The 19,767-nt window shown below is 44.5% G+C and overlaps 1 protein-coding gene and 1 non-coding gene across 2 annotated transcripts; both read left to right on the top strand.

Moving 5' to 3' along the window:
• Window positions 1-563: 563 nt before the first annotated feature.
• On the top strand, window positions 564-17,887 carry LOC149331277 (uncharacterized). Its single transcript, XM_089556043.1, has 6 exons — window positions 564-836; window positions 2,386-2,536; window positions 4,721-4,769; window positions 7,691-7,970; window positions 13,160-13,350; window positions 17,509-17,887. The coding sequence occupies exons 1-6, from the start codon at window positions 564-566 to the stop codon at window positions 17,885-17,887; spliced, it is 1,323 nt and encodes a 440-aa protein (XP_089412169.1).
• Window positions 15,479-15,550, top strand: TRNAA-CGC (transfer RNA alanine (anticodon CGC)). The gene has a single exon. It is a non-coding gene; the product is annotated as a tRNA-Ala (tRNA).
• Window positions 17,888-19,767: the final 1,880 nt, after the last annotated feature.

Here is a 19,767-nt window from a genome sequence, read left to right as displayed (position 1 = left end):
TGGCACGTGAGAGTGCGCAGTAAGTGCAGTGGATGGGAAGACATTTGGTAAGAGCGACCATATCATCTATATAGCAAAGACAATCACTGATTTAGTGGTTTGTCGTATTTATTGACTTCAATGGAACATGCCTCCTCTAGAAGCCCGTAGATCAACCTTATTTCTCATTAAGAAATGAAGTGAACATTCAGGTTTCAGTACACACGCAGTCTCCTACTAAGCTCCAACACATGCGTCGAATACTGACTTGAAAATTGTAGCCTTCGGCAGGCCACGTCGAGGCAATGCAACCCCGGGAATTGCTTAACTATTGAGGCGAACTAATGTGGTGCGAACCAGTCGCAACTCTGCAAAGTTAATTCTTACTTTACATTACTCTAGTGTCCTGAAAGACAACCGAAGCCTTAGCAAGTCCGCACTTCTCCTTTTTCAGATTCTGCAATATTCTGCAGAAGCAGAGTCTCGGAGCGAGTAAAAACTAGCCCAGAAACCAACTCCGCTCAGAGAGCCCGACGTAGCAGCTTAAGTAGAAGGCAGTACATGACAGCTGCAACGCCTCCGTGATGAACAGTCCATGGGGCCCAGTCGCCAAAGGCGAGAAGCTCGTATCCAAGCTAGCGCTGCGTCAGAAGCATCAGGAACCCGAAACGCCCGACCCTACCAACAGGCGTTCCCGCAAGAGCCACTCGAAAGGTCTTCTGCCCAACCTGTCCAGAGTTGATTTGGGGACGTCCTCCTCGACTCGTCGCAGTAGTTCCCGTCAGTTCGAGGAGGCGGAACCAGTCCTCATGCTGCGCCGCTCACCTAGGCCAAGCACCGCAGACGCAGCGACACAGGTACTTGCGATGCTCGGGGCTGAACGTAAAACCTTCATTTTAAAGTATAAAACCCAAGAATGATGCTTCTCAGAACGGCTTCTGGCTAATTATTCAGAGCCAGGGTTGCCCATCTTTTAAAGTGCCAGCACTCGATGAGTCACTAATGAAAAAGCAGTGACTGCTCATGTTGAAGCCTCTGAGTAACTGATAAGCTTGGAGGAGCGTCGCGACAGCGGCCGCGAATTGGAAAAAGCTGTGCTGGCTGCAGCTGCATCATCATCATGATCATCAGCCTAGCTAAGCGCACTGCAGTGCAAAGGCCTCTCCCATGCCTCTCCAATTAAGCGGCGCCAGTTGCGGCCGCCGTATCCCCGCAAACTTCTTAATCTCATCCGCCCACCTAACTTCTGCCGCATCCTGCTACGCCTGCCTTCTCTTGGAATCCACTCTGTTACCCTTAAGGATCAGCGTTTATCTCGCCTTCGCATTACATGCCCTGCCCAAGCCCATTTATTTCTCATGATTTCGACTGCGATGTCATTAACCCGCGTTTGCTCCCTCATCCACTCCGCCCTGTGTACGCTGGCGCAATATTTTTTACTTTGAAGGCACCTAGTTTCGCATTGTTCCGATTTGTTATTTCGTTTCTAATATATGCGTTTCATGCATAACGTCCGACATGCAGACACATCACCGGGAACCTTTGTTTTAGTAGGCATTTCTCGAGGCTAAGGTTGTCAGCGCAGCGACGCGCCTGCTACTTGAAGTAAGCTGCCATCGATTTACGTCATATGCGGACCCATATTTTGCTCTTAACAATGCCGCAGATACTTTCATGAAGGAAATGTCCACAAACTGCACATAATACGCTCGAGAACGGAGGAAGATAACGACGAAATCATCTCGGCTGACGCCCATGTGCAAAACATTTCTGTAGTGGCTACTTGCGCATAAAAAAATTAATTTTCTCTTTGTCATTGGAGCTCACAAATGAGTTTGCACACCTCGAGGTGTTCGGAAAACTTGTAAAACATTCTTGCTGAGGTAGGGCAGTTTCCTGTGGTTTTATATTATCACGTGCCTCAGTAATGGGTCAAACGTTTGGCTAACTAATTTTCGCGCCTCTCTTCGTGACCGAGTCACTGTTTAGCCTGTGGAAGGCGACTAGAATTGTCGAGATTTTTAAATTAGAAGGCTCTAGACAAAGAGTGCCAGCATGCTGTTCAAAACATTTTCTCCTCTCAATAGAATTTGCCTCCACTTACAGCCCACAGCGACAGTGTAGTGGTTTTAAAGTCATAAAAAAAAAACGGCAACGAATAAAGCACGAGTGTATTACAAACTAAAGACAGCGACTGCAGGTAAAGGAAGGGCAGGAAAGTTTCTTTTCGCAGTCCGTTTTCTCTACTGACCGATGTGTGCGAATGAAAGATTTCTTTGAAGTGCCGCAGTCATATTATCAATCGTGCATCCTGAAACGGCGTTTCACTGCACACTGCATTCATCCGGAGCCCTCCACTGCGGATTACTGCGCCTTTCGTTTCCCCAAAACCGATTTTCTCCACAGACTGGCGAACAACGCGTCGTCAGGCGTGTGGTGTGCCCCTGCGTGGGATGCGGAAGAGCAGCAAGGCCGCCTCCCGAGCCTCTCCCGTTTCCGGCTAAAGCTGCATCATGCTCACCTTCAGCGGAGGTTGGAAGCGGTGAAAGAAAGCTCGGTAAGTCACAAAGCTACCATTTTAGTTTTTTAACTGCAAAGTGGCATGCACTTGTTACAAGAATGCTTTTATATTCAGAATGTGAAGCGTCCCTATCTCTTCTGAGGTTTGCGCTGCTCATGACTTCCCTCTTGAAGATATAAGCAAACAAGAGAGGGGGGATGAGGGGCTCGTTATAAATATGAGAGAAGCCAACAGCCACAGAAACCAAGGGACAGGAGGGATTTTTAATTAATTTATTTTGTGCTGTTGTTCGATTTAGAATATTTCTTAATATGTATCGCTTAAAGCTAATTGATTATAAAAGCAGAAGAAAAACAACCACATGCCGCCGGTGGGATCCGAACCCACGACCTCCGAATTACGCGTCCGGTGCTCTACCGCTGAGCTACGGCGACGGCTGTCAATTCTTCTGCTTTCGGGGGTATTTATGTTTACAAATAACCTAACCTTCTAGAGTGTTCACCAGCGCCACCGCTCTCTTAAGCGGCGGACGTAGCACGTCCTGAGTTACCGCTGATGTGACGTAGAACGTCATCGAACGGCGAGAGCGGAAGCTGTGTGAGAACCCTCTTATGCTTCCTATGGCCTCAAGGCTGCCAGCGGTAACTCAGCGGTAACTCAGGACGTGCTACGTCAGCCGCTTAAGAGCGTGGGTGGCGCTGGTGAACACTCTAGAAGGTTAGGTTATTTGTAAACATAAATACCCCCCCAAGCAGAAGAATTGACAGCCGTCGCCGTAGCTCAGCGGTAGAGCACCGGACGCGTAATTCGGAGGTCGTGGGTTCGGATCCCACCGGCGGCATGTGGTAGTTTTTTCTCCTGCTTTTCTAATCAATTAGCTTTAAGCGATACATATTAAGTAATATTCTAAGTCGAAAAACAGCACAAAATACATAAATTAATTAAAAATCTCCTGTCCCTTGGTTTCTGTGGCTGTTGGCTTCTCTCTTGAGGATATAACCGTTTATCAACTGTTGTGTGTTTTAATCGTTTTGTGGCATATATAGCGCTCAAACGGGACAAAAATTCCAATCTACCACTTTTTTACACGAAAATTGATATATACAGGGTGATTTATTTTTAACTTCAGAGAATTTTATTTCATAAATAGCGAGAGATACGTCGGTGTGGTCTGTTGAGCTAGATCGTACAGCAAGGCGGACGATAGTTATGTACTTCGTATGAGTCAGTAGTTGGACGATTAATTAATTTAATATATCTAATAAACGTTTTCATTTGTTATTTCACTGCGCAAGGTTATAATGCGTAATTCATGCCTTTCATACTTCAAGGTGCGCCCTATTTGAAATTTTCTTCATGGGCGTGTGTTTCGAAATATCGAACGTCCGAAATACGCTTTTCAAAGCTATTTGAGTTGGCTTTCGCGCATTCCAAATTTATAAAATGCGTCCCTCGCTTTGATAATGCATCAAATACAGGCGCAATTCGTGTATTTGATGGTGAAGAAGTTAACATTTCTTTTGAGACTTAACGCACGCATCGACGCCATTTTATACCTAGTTAACGTGAGCAAGCCACCTCAACCAGATTTCAATGCGTATTTTTTCGACTGTGTTGTGTCTCATTCATGTGATTAGGTGGCCTTATCTTCTGGCCCTCTAAGCGAGCATGTCACGTTATTCCGAAGAACCAAAATTGCGTCACCGTTTGTTTTTGTTTTTTGCCGTGGTCATAGCTTATATTAGCTCCAACTATACTCAGTGACCGAACTCTGAGCGTTTTTGAAAACTGCGAGAAGTCATCAGGCAGAAATCGATTTCGGAATGCATTTGGAATGATTTGGCCGATATATTGAACGCAGCAGCAGTATGGTGCTAATATTACACGGCGCTCAATGAATCAAACGCACATCAAAGGTATCACCTGCTACCCCTCAATTTCCCGAATGAAATAATGGATTCGGGGGCCTCAACAGTAAATCTGACGCATTCTTAATTTTAAGTGGTATAACACGGTTATGAAGGCACTGCACCTCCTGACAACACTGAGTAAATTGTTTTGTTTTTTAGCTTGTAGCTTTCAAGGAGGTCCAATTAGCGTCACATTTTGCTCTTCCGTTTTAGCTATTTTCGCTCACTAAATGGTTTCTACATTCGGTCAAACATTTCATTCGTTGTGTGACTCATTGATTCCCCGTTTGTGTGCATTTCTCGTGTGCAGCAAGAACTCCCGGAGCCGAAAGGAACCAAAGGAACCCCCAACGCGGCCGGTAAGTTGCTGCATAAATTTCCCTCGTTTTTAATCTCAACTGGGAGCGCATACGTTCATGAGGCTCACGCTGATAAACAGGAAGAGAGTCTTCGTGGGATCAGAAAAGAGGCCTTTATCTTTCATTTGCGTTGAAACCTTCGAAACCACGCAACCCGAGCACGTTTGGTTCTTTACCGAGACAAGCGTCTTCTTCAGCAATAATAATAATTTTAATATTAATTTTATTTCTGCCTCAAAAAGTGACAGAGGAGCTGCAGAAAAAGCTGTCATAGACAGCTTGACTGAGCCGCAGCCCCCTATACCGGGCAGCAGTGACAGGCGACGAGAAAAAAATAACAAAAAACAAAAGAGAACAATTCAGAGAAAAACACATTATTAACATCAAGAAAAATCTTACCTCTAGTTTGTACATATGTGCAATTTACATGGTCATCCAAACATCATTGCATAAGTTAAGTATCTTTTAGCAGTACAGCAAAAGCACAATGAATCAAACAATGCAAATTAAAGAAAACAAAAAACACCACTTAGTGCAGTTTAAAGAAAAAAAAATCATTTTGTAACACAGTCTATGTATAAGCAACGCAGCTCACAATGAGTACAGGTAAACAAGTTAAAATTGGCAGATTTGTATGCGTTTAGAAGAGAAGGAAGTGTATATTGCAGGCGCTGTTTACCAGTATTTATGCGTGGTGTAGGCACCAACCAGGTTTCAGGCTCTCTAAAAGGGTAACTCGCTTCTTTTTCTTTCAGATTTGCCAGACGTCGAATATGACCTATGTTATTTTTGGTTTCTAGTTTAAAACGAACACTCAGTCGATATTGATATAAATCAAAGATTTTGATTATGCTAGTTTCACGAAAGAACGCTTTGCTGGGTGCTCCATAGTCCGCATTAAAGACGTAGCGAAGAAACTTTTTTTGCAGAACATGAATTTTTTGTAATGAGGAATACGTTGCAGTGCCCCATACAAGCTGGCAGTAGTTAATATGGGCACAGAACAGTGTGTTATATAGAAGTAGTTTAATTGATTTAGGAAGAATGTATCTAATGCAGCCAATCGTGCCTGTTACCCTGGCTAACTGCCGGACAACATGATTTGCGTGACCTTCCCAAGACATGTGCGAAGAAAATACTACACCTAGGCACTTGAAGTGATCAACAATTTCTATTTCTCTGGAGTTAAAGTTAATACTATCGTGTGGGGGGATCGGTTTGCTTCTTGGTCGAAATATTACAGCTTTAGTCTTTTTTTCATTCACGCGCATATAGTTTAATTGGGACCATCTTTCCAGTGTGATCATTGTCGTGTTGCACATTTGTATGAGGTCATGAATGTTACTTCCGGAGAAAAACTGCTAGCATCATCGGCATATATGATGAACCTGACATTTGGGTTAATGTTCACAATATCATTAAGGTAAATGTTGAAAAGTAGGGGCCCAAGTATGCTTCCCTGTGGGACACCAGAATAAATTGGTTTTATTTCTGAATATGTACTATCTATGTTGACAGTTTGTTTCCTTTTTGACAAGTATGATTTTATAAGTTCTGCAGCCTGGCCCCGAATTCCGTAGTGCCATAGTTTCTCTAGAAGTAACTTATGATTAACCAAGTCAAAGGCCTTTGAGAAGTCTATGAATATTCCTATTACGAGCTCTTTGTGTTCAAACTGTGTCAGAATATATTCTTTTTGCTCTAAGAGTGCTAGTTCAGTCGATTTGTTTTTCCGGAATCCGAACTGATATGGTGTGAGCAAGTTGTATTTATCTAAAAATTTATTCAGTCTAGAGTGTAGAATGTTCTCCAATGCTTTAGAGAAAACAGGCAGTACAGAGATGGGTCTATAATTACCCAAGTCATTTCGGTCGCCCTTTTTAAATAAAACAGTTATTTTAGCAATCTGCATTTTTTCTGGGAATACTGATGTAACTAAACAGACATTAAAAATATGTGCCACAGCTGGAGCAATAATATCGGCTACATATTTTATGGGCTTTATCTGGATGTCGTCAATATCTCGACAACTGCTATTTTTTAGGCTAAGTAAGTATGACCGATGCTACTTCATCCGTCGTGACAGGTTCAAGAAATATTGTATTATCGTTATGAAAGTCTAAGTAATCGCATGCATTCCGTGCAGACCCATCCGTTCTCTTTTTCGTGAAAAAGTCGTTGAAAGCATTTGCCAGCTCTGTCCCTGAAAGTTCTTTATCATCGATTTTAAGATTCCGCACATGGCCACGTGATTAAACGCCGTATTTGTTTTCGTCAGCCACCGCAAAATTATGCATCCTACGAGCAGCGGCGGTGTCTTTTTTATAAATTAATAATGACAATACAAAGGGATTTTCAGCACGAGCATATACAACAAAGCCTGAATCATCGCCCTGTCATATGGTTTAAGGGTCACTAACGTTAACATTCATAATCATTGCAATAGCACGACCTAGTGCCCTTCACCGATTTAGTGCTTAAGCGTGCGCATTCTTTCCTTTCTTTAGAGCGAAAGCCCTAATTCACGAGGTCAAACCGGCTCATCGAGTTTGTGTGAAGCTTGACCTTCTGGGTGACTTTGGGCAAACCATAAATAAAACAAATATTCCCGCTACTAGGACTAGAACCCGCGACGGCCGGAACACATCAGCTTCGCTGGCCACTACACGAGAGCAGTATGCTATCGCTACAGCTGATAACGCCTCGTGTTAAACTACAACCTGCTCTCGTGCTGTGCATTGCGAATTGTCTTCATCAGCCAATACTACCATCGAACTAATATCTTCGCCAGATGTGCCGATGACCCAGCAAACCAAAACTACGAGCCAACCAGGCTAAACACACGCTTTCCAAAGTCTCCTCAGTTAAACTAATGTAAAACCCTACCACTTTTATAGATGTGACCAACCCTTTACCCGCAGCTCCCCGCCCTTTTGTCCACCTCGGGTTTGGGCCAGCCCTCCACCTTTACTAACAACCGATGACAACGATCATCCGCTGCTCTCGCCCCCTGGAGCCAAACGCCACATCCCGGAATTGATGGCCCAAACACGACAAGTATTGCTCGAGGCGGTGCTCGAAACTACACGATCCCCGTCGCCCGACCCGACACAAGCCGATTTGAAGAGTCCGTTCCCGGTGCGGCAGAGATCACCCTCCCCGCTGCGCCGTATGTCTCGTTCCAGAGCCTCGTCGTATTACGTAAGTGGCTAGCCCCATGAAGGTAGTGTATCTTATATATCCAGTGCCATAAAGGACTGAGACAATTGTCGACAGCAAATTTTGGGTGCGTTAATACTTTCAGTAAACTTTAGGGCTCCGAACTAGACTGCTGGTCCATTTCAAGTCGCTAGGACACTTTGCATTTTCCTTCAAACGTCTCGGGAGCGTGTTTAGGCTTCCAGAGGAGCATGAATAGAAATATTCCATGAGCGTATGCGTCTCAGCACAAAGGGCGTATACGTAGAAAGACTATTATCAATTGCACCACCAGAATTACGCTCACCAAAGGATAAAAGTCTCCTCCGATACCCTCCGATTCACTCTGTTCTACGCTAGAGATTCACTGCTCTCTACAAATTGTCTAACCTTCCCCTCCCCCCCCCCCCCCCCCCCCCCCCCCCCCCCCCCGCTTTACTCTTTTCATCCTCCTGCCATGTTTTCCTCTTCTTGGAATCCGCATTGTCTTTTTCAGTGCGGTACCACTAATTTTGTAGCCACATCGCCGTGACCCCGCCGATGTACGAAGTCACAAAATTCGCTGATTTGTCGAGGGAGGCCACATCTCATTTTGAAATTAAAACTATCTGTCCTGATTGCATACCCTGAATGATGGAGAGACTTCACGTAGCCTTGTGATTTTGTCACAACCTGCCAACCAGATTGTGAGCAACCTATTTTTTAGACAGCAACAACAACCGGGATGCAGAATCCAAATAAAAAACAGAAAAAAACGCGATATTTGCAAATGACACTTGCTACTGCAGAGAGCAACCTCAATAACGCGATTGATGGACCGACCATTGCATAGAAGCTGACACACACAGAAGTTGCAACAGAAGTTGCGACAAGTCCTGCAATGCTTTGCGAAAAAACGTTGTGTACTAGTATGTCTGTGCAAAATATCCACCCACAAAATGATCCCTAAGTACGAAAAAACAACAATTCGCGAGCTTCGAAAGGACGTTCCTCTTCACGCAATCATAATGCCGGAATCGATCTTCAGATGTCACTATTTTGCTAACGTTTAATAGCTCGTTTCGCGCCCTTTCGCTCGAAGCCTCTTAATACGGGATCTAATCAGCGCAGCGAAAGCTACCGGTGTTATCGCGTGGCTCAATTTCCTCCGACTTAATGAGTCAACACAGAGCTCATGCCTCTTCATCTCTGTATGTGAATTTACAACTACAGCCTCTTCCTGTCGAGCTCTTTCTCTGGTTTGTCTTGTGCAATTGACATAAGCTTGGTATTAGTTTATTTTCGAAGAGTAGAGCTGAGTGATTATGCTATCTTTACATTTTCCGAAACGTAGCGCGATAAATCGAGGAGACAGAAGTTTTCTTGTCTTGTCGGGTCTCTGCCTTCTTGTGTGACCTCGTTTTTTCGCGCTACGTTTCGGAAAATGTCAATGCTCCAACTCGCCCAGCTTAGCATACTTATGCTATGTTTACTCGCTTGTGTGATATACCTTAAATTTAATTACTTAAGTAGAACGTGTTGTCGGGCTAGTTGGTTCAATACTTCAGACATGGCAGTTGCGCGAAACACACACACACAAGACAGGTTACGGGACCAGCGCAAACTTACAACTGATTTTATTCAAAATGCAAAGCACTTATTTAAAGGAAGAAAATAGAATGCACTTTGAGCATGCGCATCGAAATTATACATCATGTGGCAATCAGTAGCATACCAAGGTCTGGACTTACATCGTCTTATCCAGAAAGGCTACCTCACTATTGTACAGTGCAACCGAAGAATCACTGATACATGCTTGTCCTCTTTTCTTTATGAAATACGCTTCCATCACTTCACGTGCAATTGCATCTCGACTTTTGCCCAGAACTCTAATCTCATTAAGCCGTGGCCGACAGTGACTGCAGGACAGGCAATGCTTTGCCAAATTTGATCCCTCCCCCGTTGTTAGCGATAACCCATGTTCCCGTGCGCGATCGTTCAAGCAGCGTCCAGCCTGGCCTACGTACGTTTTTCCACAAGACAGTGGTATTTCGTAGACAACTCCGACGGCGCATCCTGCAAAGGGCCTAGCGTGCTTCTTGTCACAACCACTTTTCTTTGTTCCTTGATTGGTGATGCGGGGGCATAGCTTTGCCAGTTTGGACGGTGCTGTAAACACCATTGGCACATTGTACTTTCCCGCCACTTTCTTCAGGTTGTGTGACACCTTGTGCACGTACGGCATGACTACTGGTCTTGCTTTGCTTTCAACCTTTTGCATGTATCAGTGATTCTTCGGTTGCACTGTACAATAGTGAGGTAGCCTTTCTGGATAAGACGATGTAAGTCCAGACCTTGGTATGCTACTGATTGCCACATGATGTATAATTTCGATGCGCATGCTCAAAGTGCAATCTATTTTCTTCCTTTAAATAAGTGTTTTGCATTTTGAATAAAATCAGTTGTAAGTTTGCGCTGGTCCCGTAACCTGTCTTGTGTGTGTGTGTTTCGCGCAACTGCCATGTCTGAAGTAATTATTTACTTTTCGAAATTACCAGCCAACACTTTCTGTTCGTTCTATTCACTGGTATTTTTTCATATGTAATTTTAGAGAAACAAATATAAAAACAGCGTCACTTATTGCACTCCTCGCTGCTTAAGCACCGGATCAAGAAGCAGTCGAAACGTCCTTTCTGAGACTCGTATTAAAAGAAAAAAGCTTTAAATTTCAGCGTCTCCGAAGGCATGTCTGTGGCGAACAGATGTGGGCTAGTTCTTTATCCCTGACGAGAGTACCCCAGCTCCAAACATAAATAACGACTGAAACAGCACTGTGTTTGCTTCTGCTTTATTAAGGCGAAAGCCTTTTGTGGCTCATACTCGTGGCCAAAGTCCCGTCCGGTGTAACGTTGTCTTCCACAAATAACGCAGCAACTACTCAGGAGAGGAGAAAACCAATGGTAGCATCAGATAGAGGGACAAATCGTAACCCCGACGCCAAGTTTCTTGACTGTAGAGTGATTAGTTATTTAATTATAGCCACACATACCGAAAAAATAATGAAATGCGTCCATATAGCGCGAAATCGATATAGCGACGAGTACTGTATGACGTCACATCCACCGCAAGTCGTCACAGCATTTCATTTCATTTCATTTATTGAACCCTCAAGGCCAAAGGCATTAAAGAGGGGAGTGGTTACAAAACATGAAGATACATAAACAGATGCAATGCATGATACAAAACAAAGATTATATTCCTGTTATACAATGTTAGCTAGTGCAGAACGAAAATTCTGGTTATCACTTATGTCGACGATATCTGCGGGAAGGCGGTTCCATTCGCGTGATGTACGAGGCGAGAAAGACTGAAATGAAGTTACAGTGTTACACGTTTCAATGCCAACATTGTGACGATGATCAATGCGGTTTGACACGTATCTGGGGGAAGAAATGAGGGCATCATGTAGCATGGGATGATGGTATAGTTTATGAAAGAGGCTCAAACGAATTGTCTGCCGGCGGGATGCTAAAAGAGGCAAAGAAAGATTAGCTTTCATGCTTGTTCCACTTGCGATACGGTTAAAGTTGGACAGGATAAAACGAGCAGCGTTATTTTGAACTAGCTCAAGCAAAGTTATCAGTTTATCATGATGGGGATCCCATATGGCGGCGGCGTATTCCAGATTAGGACGTATTAGTGTTTTATAAAGCAATAATTTTAAGGAAGACGGAGTTTTGGAAAAGTTACGGCGGACATAGCCCAACATGCGGTTAGCAATGTACTCAATATGGCGCTTCCAGTTAAGGTCAGGAGAAATATGAACACCCAGGTATTTATATGAAGTAACCGCTTCTAAGAGAACGTTATTTAGGTAGTACACAGGCGGAGCGTTGGCACTTCTTGATATTCACATAATTTTGCACTTATTAGTGTTAAGTTCCATAAGCCATTCATTACACCAAAGAGAAAATTATTACAGAATGGGCGGGAAAACACCGGATTTGTGTCAAATGAGATTTTAAAATGTGTAATTAAGCGTATTTAGTACTTAAGATCACCGAAAGATCTATAATTTGGGCAAATATTGCTCAAAAACGAGGAAAAGTGGATGATGACGTCACAACACAGGAAAGAACGTCGAAGCTGTGGGATCCGCCGCCAAGCAACAGCTGCCGGTGCGCTGCGCATGCGCAGCGTGACGTCACTGCTTCCTCTCGCCATGCTCTCCTCCTCTGTCGTGAAATGAATTCAAGCGCGGCAAATTCAAACCAGTGAGTCGCAAACGGCTTTCGCCTTCCCGCACTTGAGATATCTAAGTGCCTCCAGCGAATTTTTTTAGTCGACAGGGTCGTGGCAGCACAACCACATGACTTCACGAGGGTTATCCAAGCCCCCACTACGATCACACAGTATATAAGAGTGATGGCTTCACTCGCAATTGTTCATTACTCTACATGGTCATGACTTCATTCCGCGAACATTACCTAGTGCCTCTGAAGAATCACAATCAACGCAACTGAAAAGAAAGGGGGTCGAGCCGGGACTGGAGCCGCTGCCTTTGGTGTCGTGAACCGCGGCGCGCTACCCCTCTACCACTGCGGAACCTTCGTTCGACTCGGTTAAAGAGAGGCGTTGTGTGTCTTGTGGTAAATAAAAAATAATAAAACAGAAATAAACCACAATAGAATAAAATAAAAACAGTGTCATGGTCTTCGAATTGAATTGCAAAGAAGGTACAAGCCCGCTTAAAGGACCCACTACCGTGTTCGTGTCATACCCGCAAGGCGGAGCTCAAGTGTTCACCGAGTTTGCTGGGAATGGTGCGGAACCTACGCAACCAATACACACCCTCTGTTCCAACTCAGGGAAGAAATATTCACGCTTCCAGTTAGTTTTTTTTTCTGAAACATAATATGTTGTCAGTATTTTATGAAGCATAGTACGATGTCATAGTATGTTCTCAATGTTGTCAATGGCCAAGAAAAAGTTTTGTTGATTCCAGCGAATTTCTAGGCACACCATGTTAAAAATGGTCAGTGGTGTCAGCTAATTAAGGGACGCAGTCAGGCTACCGCAGAGAGAGCAACGTGCAAGTTATTTAGTAGAATGACATTATTACAGGCATCATTGCCTTTTTTTCCAAGAAGTGTTGTCTCCAAGTATAGTTCCGGCGTCTTGTTGCCATAAGTGTGATCTAACATTTATTACAGGCGCTGGCGGTTGGTGGCCCCCGTGCTGCTGTGGGTCCGATCCTGGACTCTTTGGATGACGACCATGACATATTACGCCCTCGCGACGTCCGATCGTACATCATCAGCGACCAGCTAGGCCTCATCTACGAGCGCATGGAGGCGAAATGGTCGGAAGTCTGCGATGAGGTCAAGGCAGAGAGTGACAACAGGTTAGAAAAACTACATTCATGCGCTTGATGCAAAGATAAAAGACATTTCCTCATAATAAGACAGGTTAATTCAACCAACAGGGCACCAACTTTCATGGAGGCGAAGAGGGCCCTCTTGATGACAAAGAGATAGCAGTGGCGTCGAAGCTTGCATGCTAGGATATAACTGTAGTAATGTTCTTGGCTAGCGGGAATATGGGAAGACACGCCATCGTGTGAGTATATTTATTTAAAATTAGAGGGCAACAGGAAGACTTCTTCAATATGAAACCAACTGCTGAAGAAGGCGGCAAGAAAAAAAACAAAGCTCGCATATGCTTCGTCCTGAATGTTCTGATCAATTGTGTGTGTGTGTGTGGGGGGGGGGGGGTGCAATTTTCAAATGGAGCAGCGGTTTTCAACATATCGACCACCAACTTTAGGCTCCGTTTCAAGACCATTAATTTTCACCTCTTCGTTTTCATAGCCTGGCGTGTTGTAGTTCTAGTTACAATATTAACTTGCCGTTCTCCATCCCGCAAAAAACATTTGTCCTTGCCCTCAAATCACTGTCATGTTAAATACACAGCAGAGTTTCAAAAATAATCTGTAGCGGGAAACCTGCACTAAATACGTATCACAAAAGAGAGAAACAAGTATAAAATAAAACTAAATACATAATTGAAACCCCACAGCCCTACCGCCTAGACATAAACTACGCGCCGCTGATGGCTCGCTAACAGGGTTTGCTTCCTGCCTACAAGTGGCATGGGCTTCGCTGATCTCTTATGTCCTTACGTATCCGCGATACTGAAGCCCTGTATTTTTCAAAACGCGTCGTGCACTCACAACATATGCAGTGAGGACGACGGTTGCCGCCAGTGCACACGTCTAAACGGTGTAGGTCTGCTCCATCAGGCAGCAATTTACTGACCTACCCATTTCTCAGATCTATGAGTTCCTACACGACGACGAATTATTAAGGCGGAAGCCTTTAATGCCTCATCGTTGTAAGCAGGAGCTGTCGACAGAGAATGTCACGCTTTTCAGTTGGTCGAAACGGTCGTCACGTCACAGTGCGCGAATTTCAATCGGGGCCAATTGTACTTTGGCTACTAACCATGCAACCAATTAAAGGGGTCGTATAGTGATGCTCCAAGTAAGTTTGAGTTTAGTTAATTGCTTACTTAACTAATTAGTCTAATTAACCTTTCTAGTCCGACCAGATAAATAAATAAAACCAAGTAAGAAATTTGCCGAGCTTGGGAATCGAACCCCGGTCTCCGGAGTGCGAGTCGAGCACGCTTCCACTCCGCCATGCCAGCACGATGGTTTGGAATGAACAAAGGTGCGTCTAGTGAATACGGTGTCTTCGTTCACTCCCATCTTCCTCCCTTCCCGTTACGCTGAGGTTTAGGTGTCCACTGAGATATGAGAGACAGATACATTTCCTTTCCTCAGAAACCAATTTACCGACGAGCAAGGCGTAATTGTCCGCGCTTCAGATTGGTCCAAATTGTCGTGACGTCACCGCGCGCGAATTTTGACGGGTGTCCACCGAAATATGTGAGACAGTTACTGCGCAACTTCCTTTCCTCAAATACAATTTTCGACTAGTGTCTACTCAGATATGTGAGACAGTTAATGCGTAATTTCCTTTCCTCAAATACAATTTTCATTTTCTTCATTACGGCCCCTCTTTCTTCTTTCACTCACACTTCCTCCCTTCCTGTACGGTGCGGCTCAGGTGTCCACCGAGATGACAGAGAATTACAGCCCCATTTCCTTTCCTCAAAAAGCGTTGCGTTCAAAGGGCAACGCATCGCGCCGAACGGGTGGTGGCGTTCCTTGGACTCCGTGGCAGCGCTACAACACGCTTTCGCGTTCCACTTCTAAAGGCGAAGCTTAAGCGTCATTAATTGGCAGTTAATTAATGCACCAACAATCACGTAGCAGTCAACAATCACGTAGCAGAATGCAGCACTCAGGCTTTCGCCTTTCAGCACTTTAGCCGCTAAAGTTCCTCGTAATTTTTTATTACTGTTTCATTGCTCATAGAGAATGGAAAAAAAAAAAAATTCCGCCAACCTACTGGATTGATGCAGAGAACATGCAGAACATACCCCCGAAAGCAGAAGATTTGACAGCCGTCGCCGTAGCTCAGAGGTAGAGCACCGGACGCGCAATTCGGAGGTCGTGGGTTCGGATCCTACCGGCGGCATGTGGTTGTTTTTTCTTCTGCTTTTCTAATCAATTAGCATTAAGCGATAACATATTCAGTAATATTCTAAATTGATCAACGCCACAAATTAAATAAATAAATTTAAAAGAATCCCCTGTGCCCCTTGGTTTCTGTGGCTGTTGGCTTCTCTCATATTTATAACGAGCCCCTCATTCCCCTTCCCTTGTTTGCTTAATTGCTTAGCGAGGGCCTCGGTTCTGGAGCCTTGACGCCATAGGAAGCATAAAAGGGTTCTCACGCAGCTTCCACCCTCTTCGTTCGATGACGTTCTACGTCACACCTGCGTTAACTCAGGACGTTCCACGTCCGCCGCTTATGAACGTGGGTGGCGCTGATGAACACTCTCAAGGTTAGGTTACTTGTAGACATAAATACCCCCGAAAGCAAAAGATTTGACAGCCGTCGCCGTAGCTCAGAGGTAGAGCACCGGACGCGTAATTCGGAGGTCGTGGGTTCAGATCCCACCGGCGGCATGTGGTTGTTTTTTCTTCTGCTTTTCTAATCAATTAGCATTAAGCGATAACATATTCAGTAATATTCTAAATTGATCACCGCCACAAATTAAATGAATAAATTTTTAAAAATCCCCTGTGCCCCTTGGTTTCTGTGGCTGTTGGCTTCTCTCATGCTATTGTATTGTGTTTTATATTGTTCAACAATCGCAACTCCTGCCTTGGCATAAGCTGACAGCATGAATAAATAAATAAAAAAATAAAATATTCCTAGCTTCTTTCACTCGCCTATCTATTCCAGTTCTGATTTTATTTCGATTCTGAGTTCACTGTTATGCCGGCCCAATATGACATGCGACATTGGAGAGGTGTTTGCCCTGCAGTGGGCGTAGTCAGGTTGATGACGATGATGATGTTATGCGGGCTACAGTTTACTCCACTTTTCATTGTGTTCCAATCCCGCCTACGCAGCTACGCAAAGTGTTTCACATTATTAGTTCCCGGCGGGTCCTCTTACCACAACCGGCGAGTGGCGCAACTTAAGTAAAAGGATACGCAGCGCAAAAAAACAGGGACAGAAGGGAAGACACAAGCAACAGGACTGGCGCCCCAGTCAAGTCCTGTCGTTTGTGTCTTCTGTCCCTGTTTTTTGCGCTGCGTATGCTTTTACTTAAGATGAGCCACTGACTAGCCCATACCGACATTTTGATCGAGTGGCGCAGCGTTTAAGCCGCGTTCAAGCAGTATGGCACTGCAATGGCAGGTGGCTGTTTAGAACACAACCGCCGTTGGGTCTATTATACCCAGCTGCTCTTCCTCTGCAATGCGAGAAGCATTAGCTCCCGCAAGCCACATTTTTGCACACAGTTTTTCGGGAGGCTCTATATTTTCCACGTAGGCCTGTTCTTGTCTGAATTATTTTATCAGTTATCGTCATTTCCGCTGAGACTCATTCTTCTTAAATCGTTTCCCTCCCCTCCACTACAAGTATACAGGGGGGGGGGGGGGTAGGACAGGAAAGGGGGGGGGGGCGGCAGGAGAAGGAAGGGACGGTTGACAGGGGGGTGGTGTGTGCACCAGGCAGGTCTTTACCCAGGTCTTTGCCTAAAGGCCTCAAAGGCAAAGTCTTTATGATTAACGCATTTAAGGTGAAGGCCCTCATGCCTTCCGGGTGAAAGGCGCCTTTAGGTGAAGTGCCCTCAGGCCAAAAGTCTTTCTGGTCAAGACCATTATTTCAAATGCCTTTAGCACGTAAGTTCCTTAAGTATCCACCGTCTCTAATGCTCTCTGAACGGTATTCCGCTCTGAGCCATGTTAAACCACCGGCTATATTTTCTTTTACTCCCATATTTCTCACCTTGCATAACTCCGATGTCACTTACCTCTGAGTAACTCTTCTGTACGATTACCGCTTTTATATGCATTCTTAGAGCTCAGCTGAACCGGTTCCAGCCCTTAGCTGGTACGTACGTATGTACATCTCAGGTACAACAAGTTCTTGGCCGACTGCCAGTACATCCTGGACTCCCAGCCGGACGAGTCTGGACGCGAAGAACTGCGCGAGGACATAGAGGCGGCCTGGCGCAGGCTTACCGCCGAACTCAAGGACCAATTCCGCGAGGCCTGCATATATTTCAACGACTGGCGCACGCGTTTCGTGGAGCGGGATCTCCGAGCCTCGTGTGCGTCGCTACGCCGCGGAGACCGCCTTCGCCTGCTGGCAGCCGTGCTGCGCTACGAACTTCTGGACAGCCTGCCGGTGCTCGAGAAACGTACTCAGGCTCGTGCCACAGAGTTCTGGAAGGAGCTGGTCGACGAGCGTCAAGCGGACCTAGAGGCACTTTTCGCAAGTGACTCCGATTAGAATGCCCAATCGACGGCATGGCGAAAGTTGTTCGCCGCGATTAGTCTTTTCGTCTCCGCTTACGCATTTATCAGAACAGCACTGGCCTTAAGTATATCGTGAAGACCAATGTGTGCTAGCGATGTCCTCAATTTTATGATGTGGGTCTTAGATTTCGTTTTCTTGATTACTGAGATCTTACCGAAGTGAGGGGAATGAGATATTAGTTTCGCCAACTCTTATACCGTTGTTTCAAAATTTTACAAAGCGAACACTACCTCGGCTTTGTATTTCGAAACGTGACGCAGAAACCAACTATAATTTTGCGTCAATATGCACCCCTCTATTTATTGAAACAGTAATGTAAAATAATGGATCGATATTTGCATCTGATAAGGTTGCAGGTTGAAGGTTGAAGGTTTATTTCCGCAACTGGGTGTTGCGAGGACAGCCAGGGAAAAAGCTGTATAGACAGCTTGAGAGGTCCTGGCTTCCTCTTACAGTGCAGCATTGACGGTGGCGGAGTACGACATCAAACAAAATGTAAGTAAAGTATGTTCGGTACAGAGAATGAGACATGTACGTTCAATACGTAGTACATTGTGCTTATAAAAGAAAGAAGAACTACATTAGATCAAAGAGCCTATAAAGGCAAACACAGGGAGGAGAAAATAAATGACAGCAAAATTGACAGGTGCACTCAAAGTGGTAATAGGAAGAAAAAAAAAACTACATGAACATTTGGGGCAATTCTTTCAGAGAAATATTGGATAGGTCAAGATTCTTGTGTCAGTACAACTGGTTCAGAAGTGTCGGTAAGGTATGCTGCAACATTTGCTTGCCATAGTTTGTGCGGCATTTCTTAACATTACAAGGTTCTGCTGCTCGGGTATCATACACAGTTCTGCTTTGCTCTAGCCCAGCCAGTGTAAGTAAGGAGTCATGATTTTTCATTATGGCGAGTTTATATTTATAGCACAGCCTATAGTTATAGATGGACTTCATTGGTATGACGTTGTGTCGATGGAAAAGGCTCGCCGTGTGCGCTTCCTATAGTCCTCAACCGAAAAGTGTTCCGTTCTTTGTCACCTCGCTGACAATAAATGGTGCACACAGTGAACCAAAACTTTTATTGAACAATTGACGGAGAATACATAGATAGTTTTATCTTTCTGTGTAAGCAGGATTACTGAACGCGGGTAATAATTTAACCCAGCATTCCCGTCAGCCGTTGTTTGAGTAGAGGCGGTACTTTCCACTAGGAAAATACCCGCCACAGTGTCCTTGTCACCAAACTTGCCATGAAAAAATAACTTATCTATGCATTTCTCTCTGGGGCTTGAAACAATTGGTGTCGTTGTGCACGCCAGAAAATTGCCGATGGAAATCGGTTGAATAATGGGTTAGTGTTTATATCATGCGCATACTGTAAGTCTCCAAAACACTTTCTGTGGAAAAGTAAATCTAAAAAACTTGAAAATTTCAACGCTTGGAGGGAATTTATCACTCCCACTTTCCCAAATCGTTTCCATGCAACTGTTGCAAGCAATTCCCGGTTGCTACAATATTCAGCGGATTCATGTGTTGAGCAAGTGAAGACTACATGCTTGAACTCAGGATGCACATTTTCATGTCTTTCATGTCTTTTTATTGGGTGCTTGCCAGATTAAGCTACAAATGCTCACTCAGCTAAATATCTGAAGTTTCCTCAAGACATCCGTCCGTTTAACTTATCTGCAGACGGAACTGAACGATGTTCCCCAGTTCTTCACGAGTCAAGTTTGAGAAAATAACTTATTATAGGTTCTTATTCCGAAGTTTGTTTCAGTGAAGCTTCAGTGTTTTTCCGAGTTTTATAGAAGCGCGATGAAAAAGTAGAAAAAAAACAATAAAATCAGTAG

Source organism: Amblyomma mixtum, chromosome 8 (genome assembly GCF_055824585.1).
Source record: "Amblyomma mixtum isolate Tamu chromosome 8, ASM5582458v1, whole genome shotgun sequence".
Taxonomy (NCBI): domain Eukaryota; kingdom Metazoa; phylum Arthropoda; class Arachnida; order Ixodida; family Ixodidae; genus Amblyomma; species Amblyomma mixtum.
Note: the sequence above shows the minus strand (reverse complement) of the source record. Positions and strands in the feature narration are given on the sequence as shown.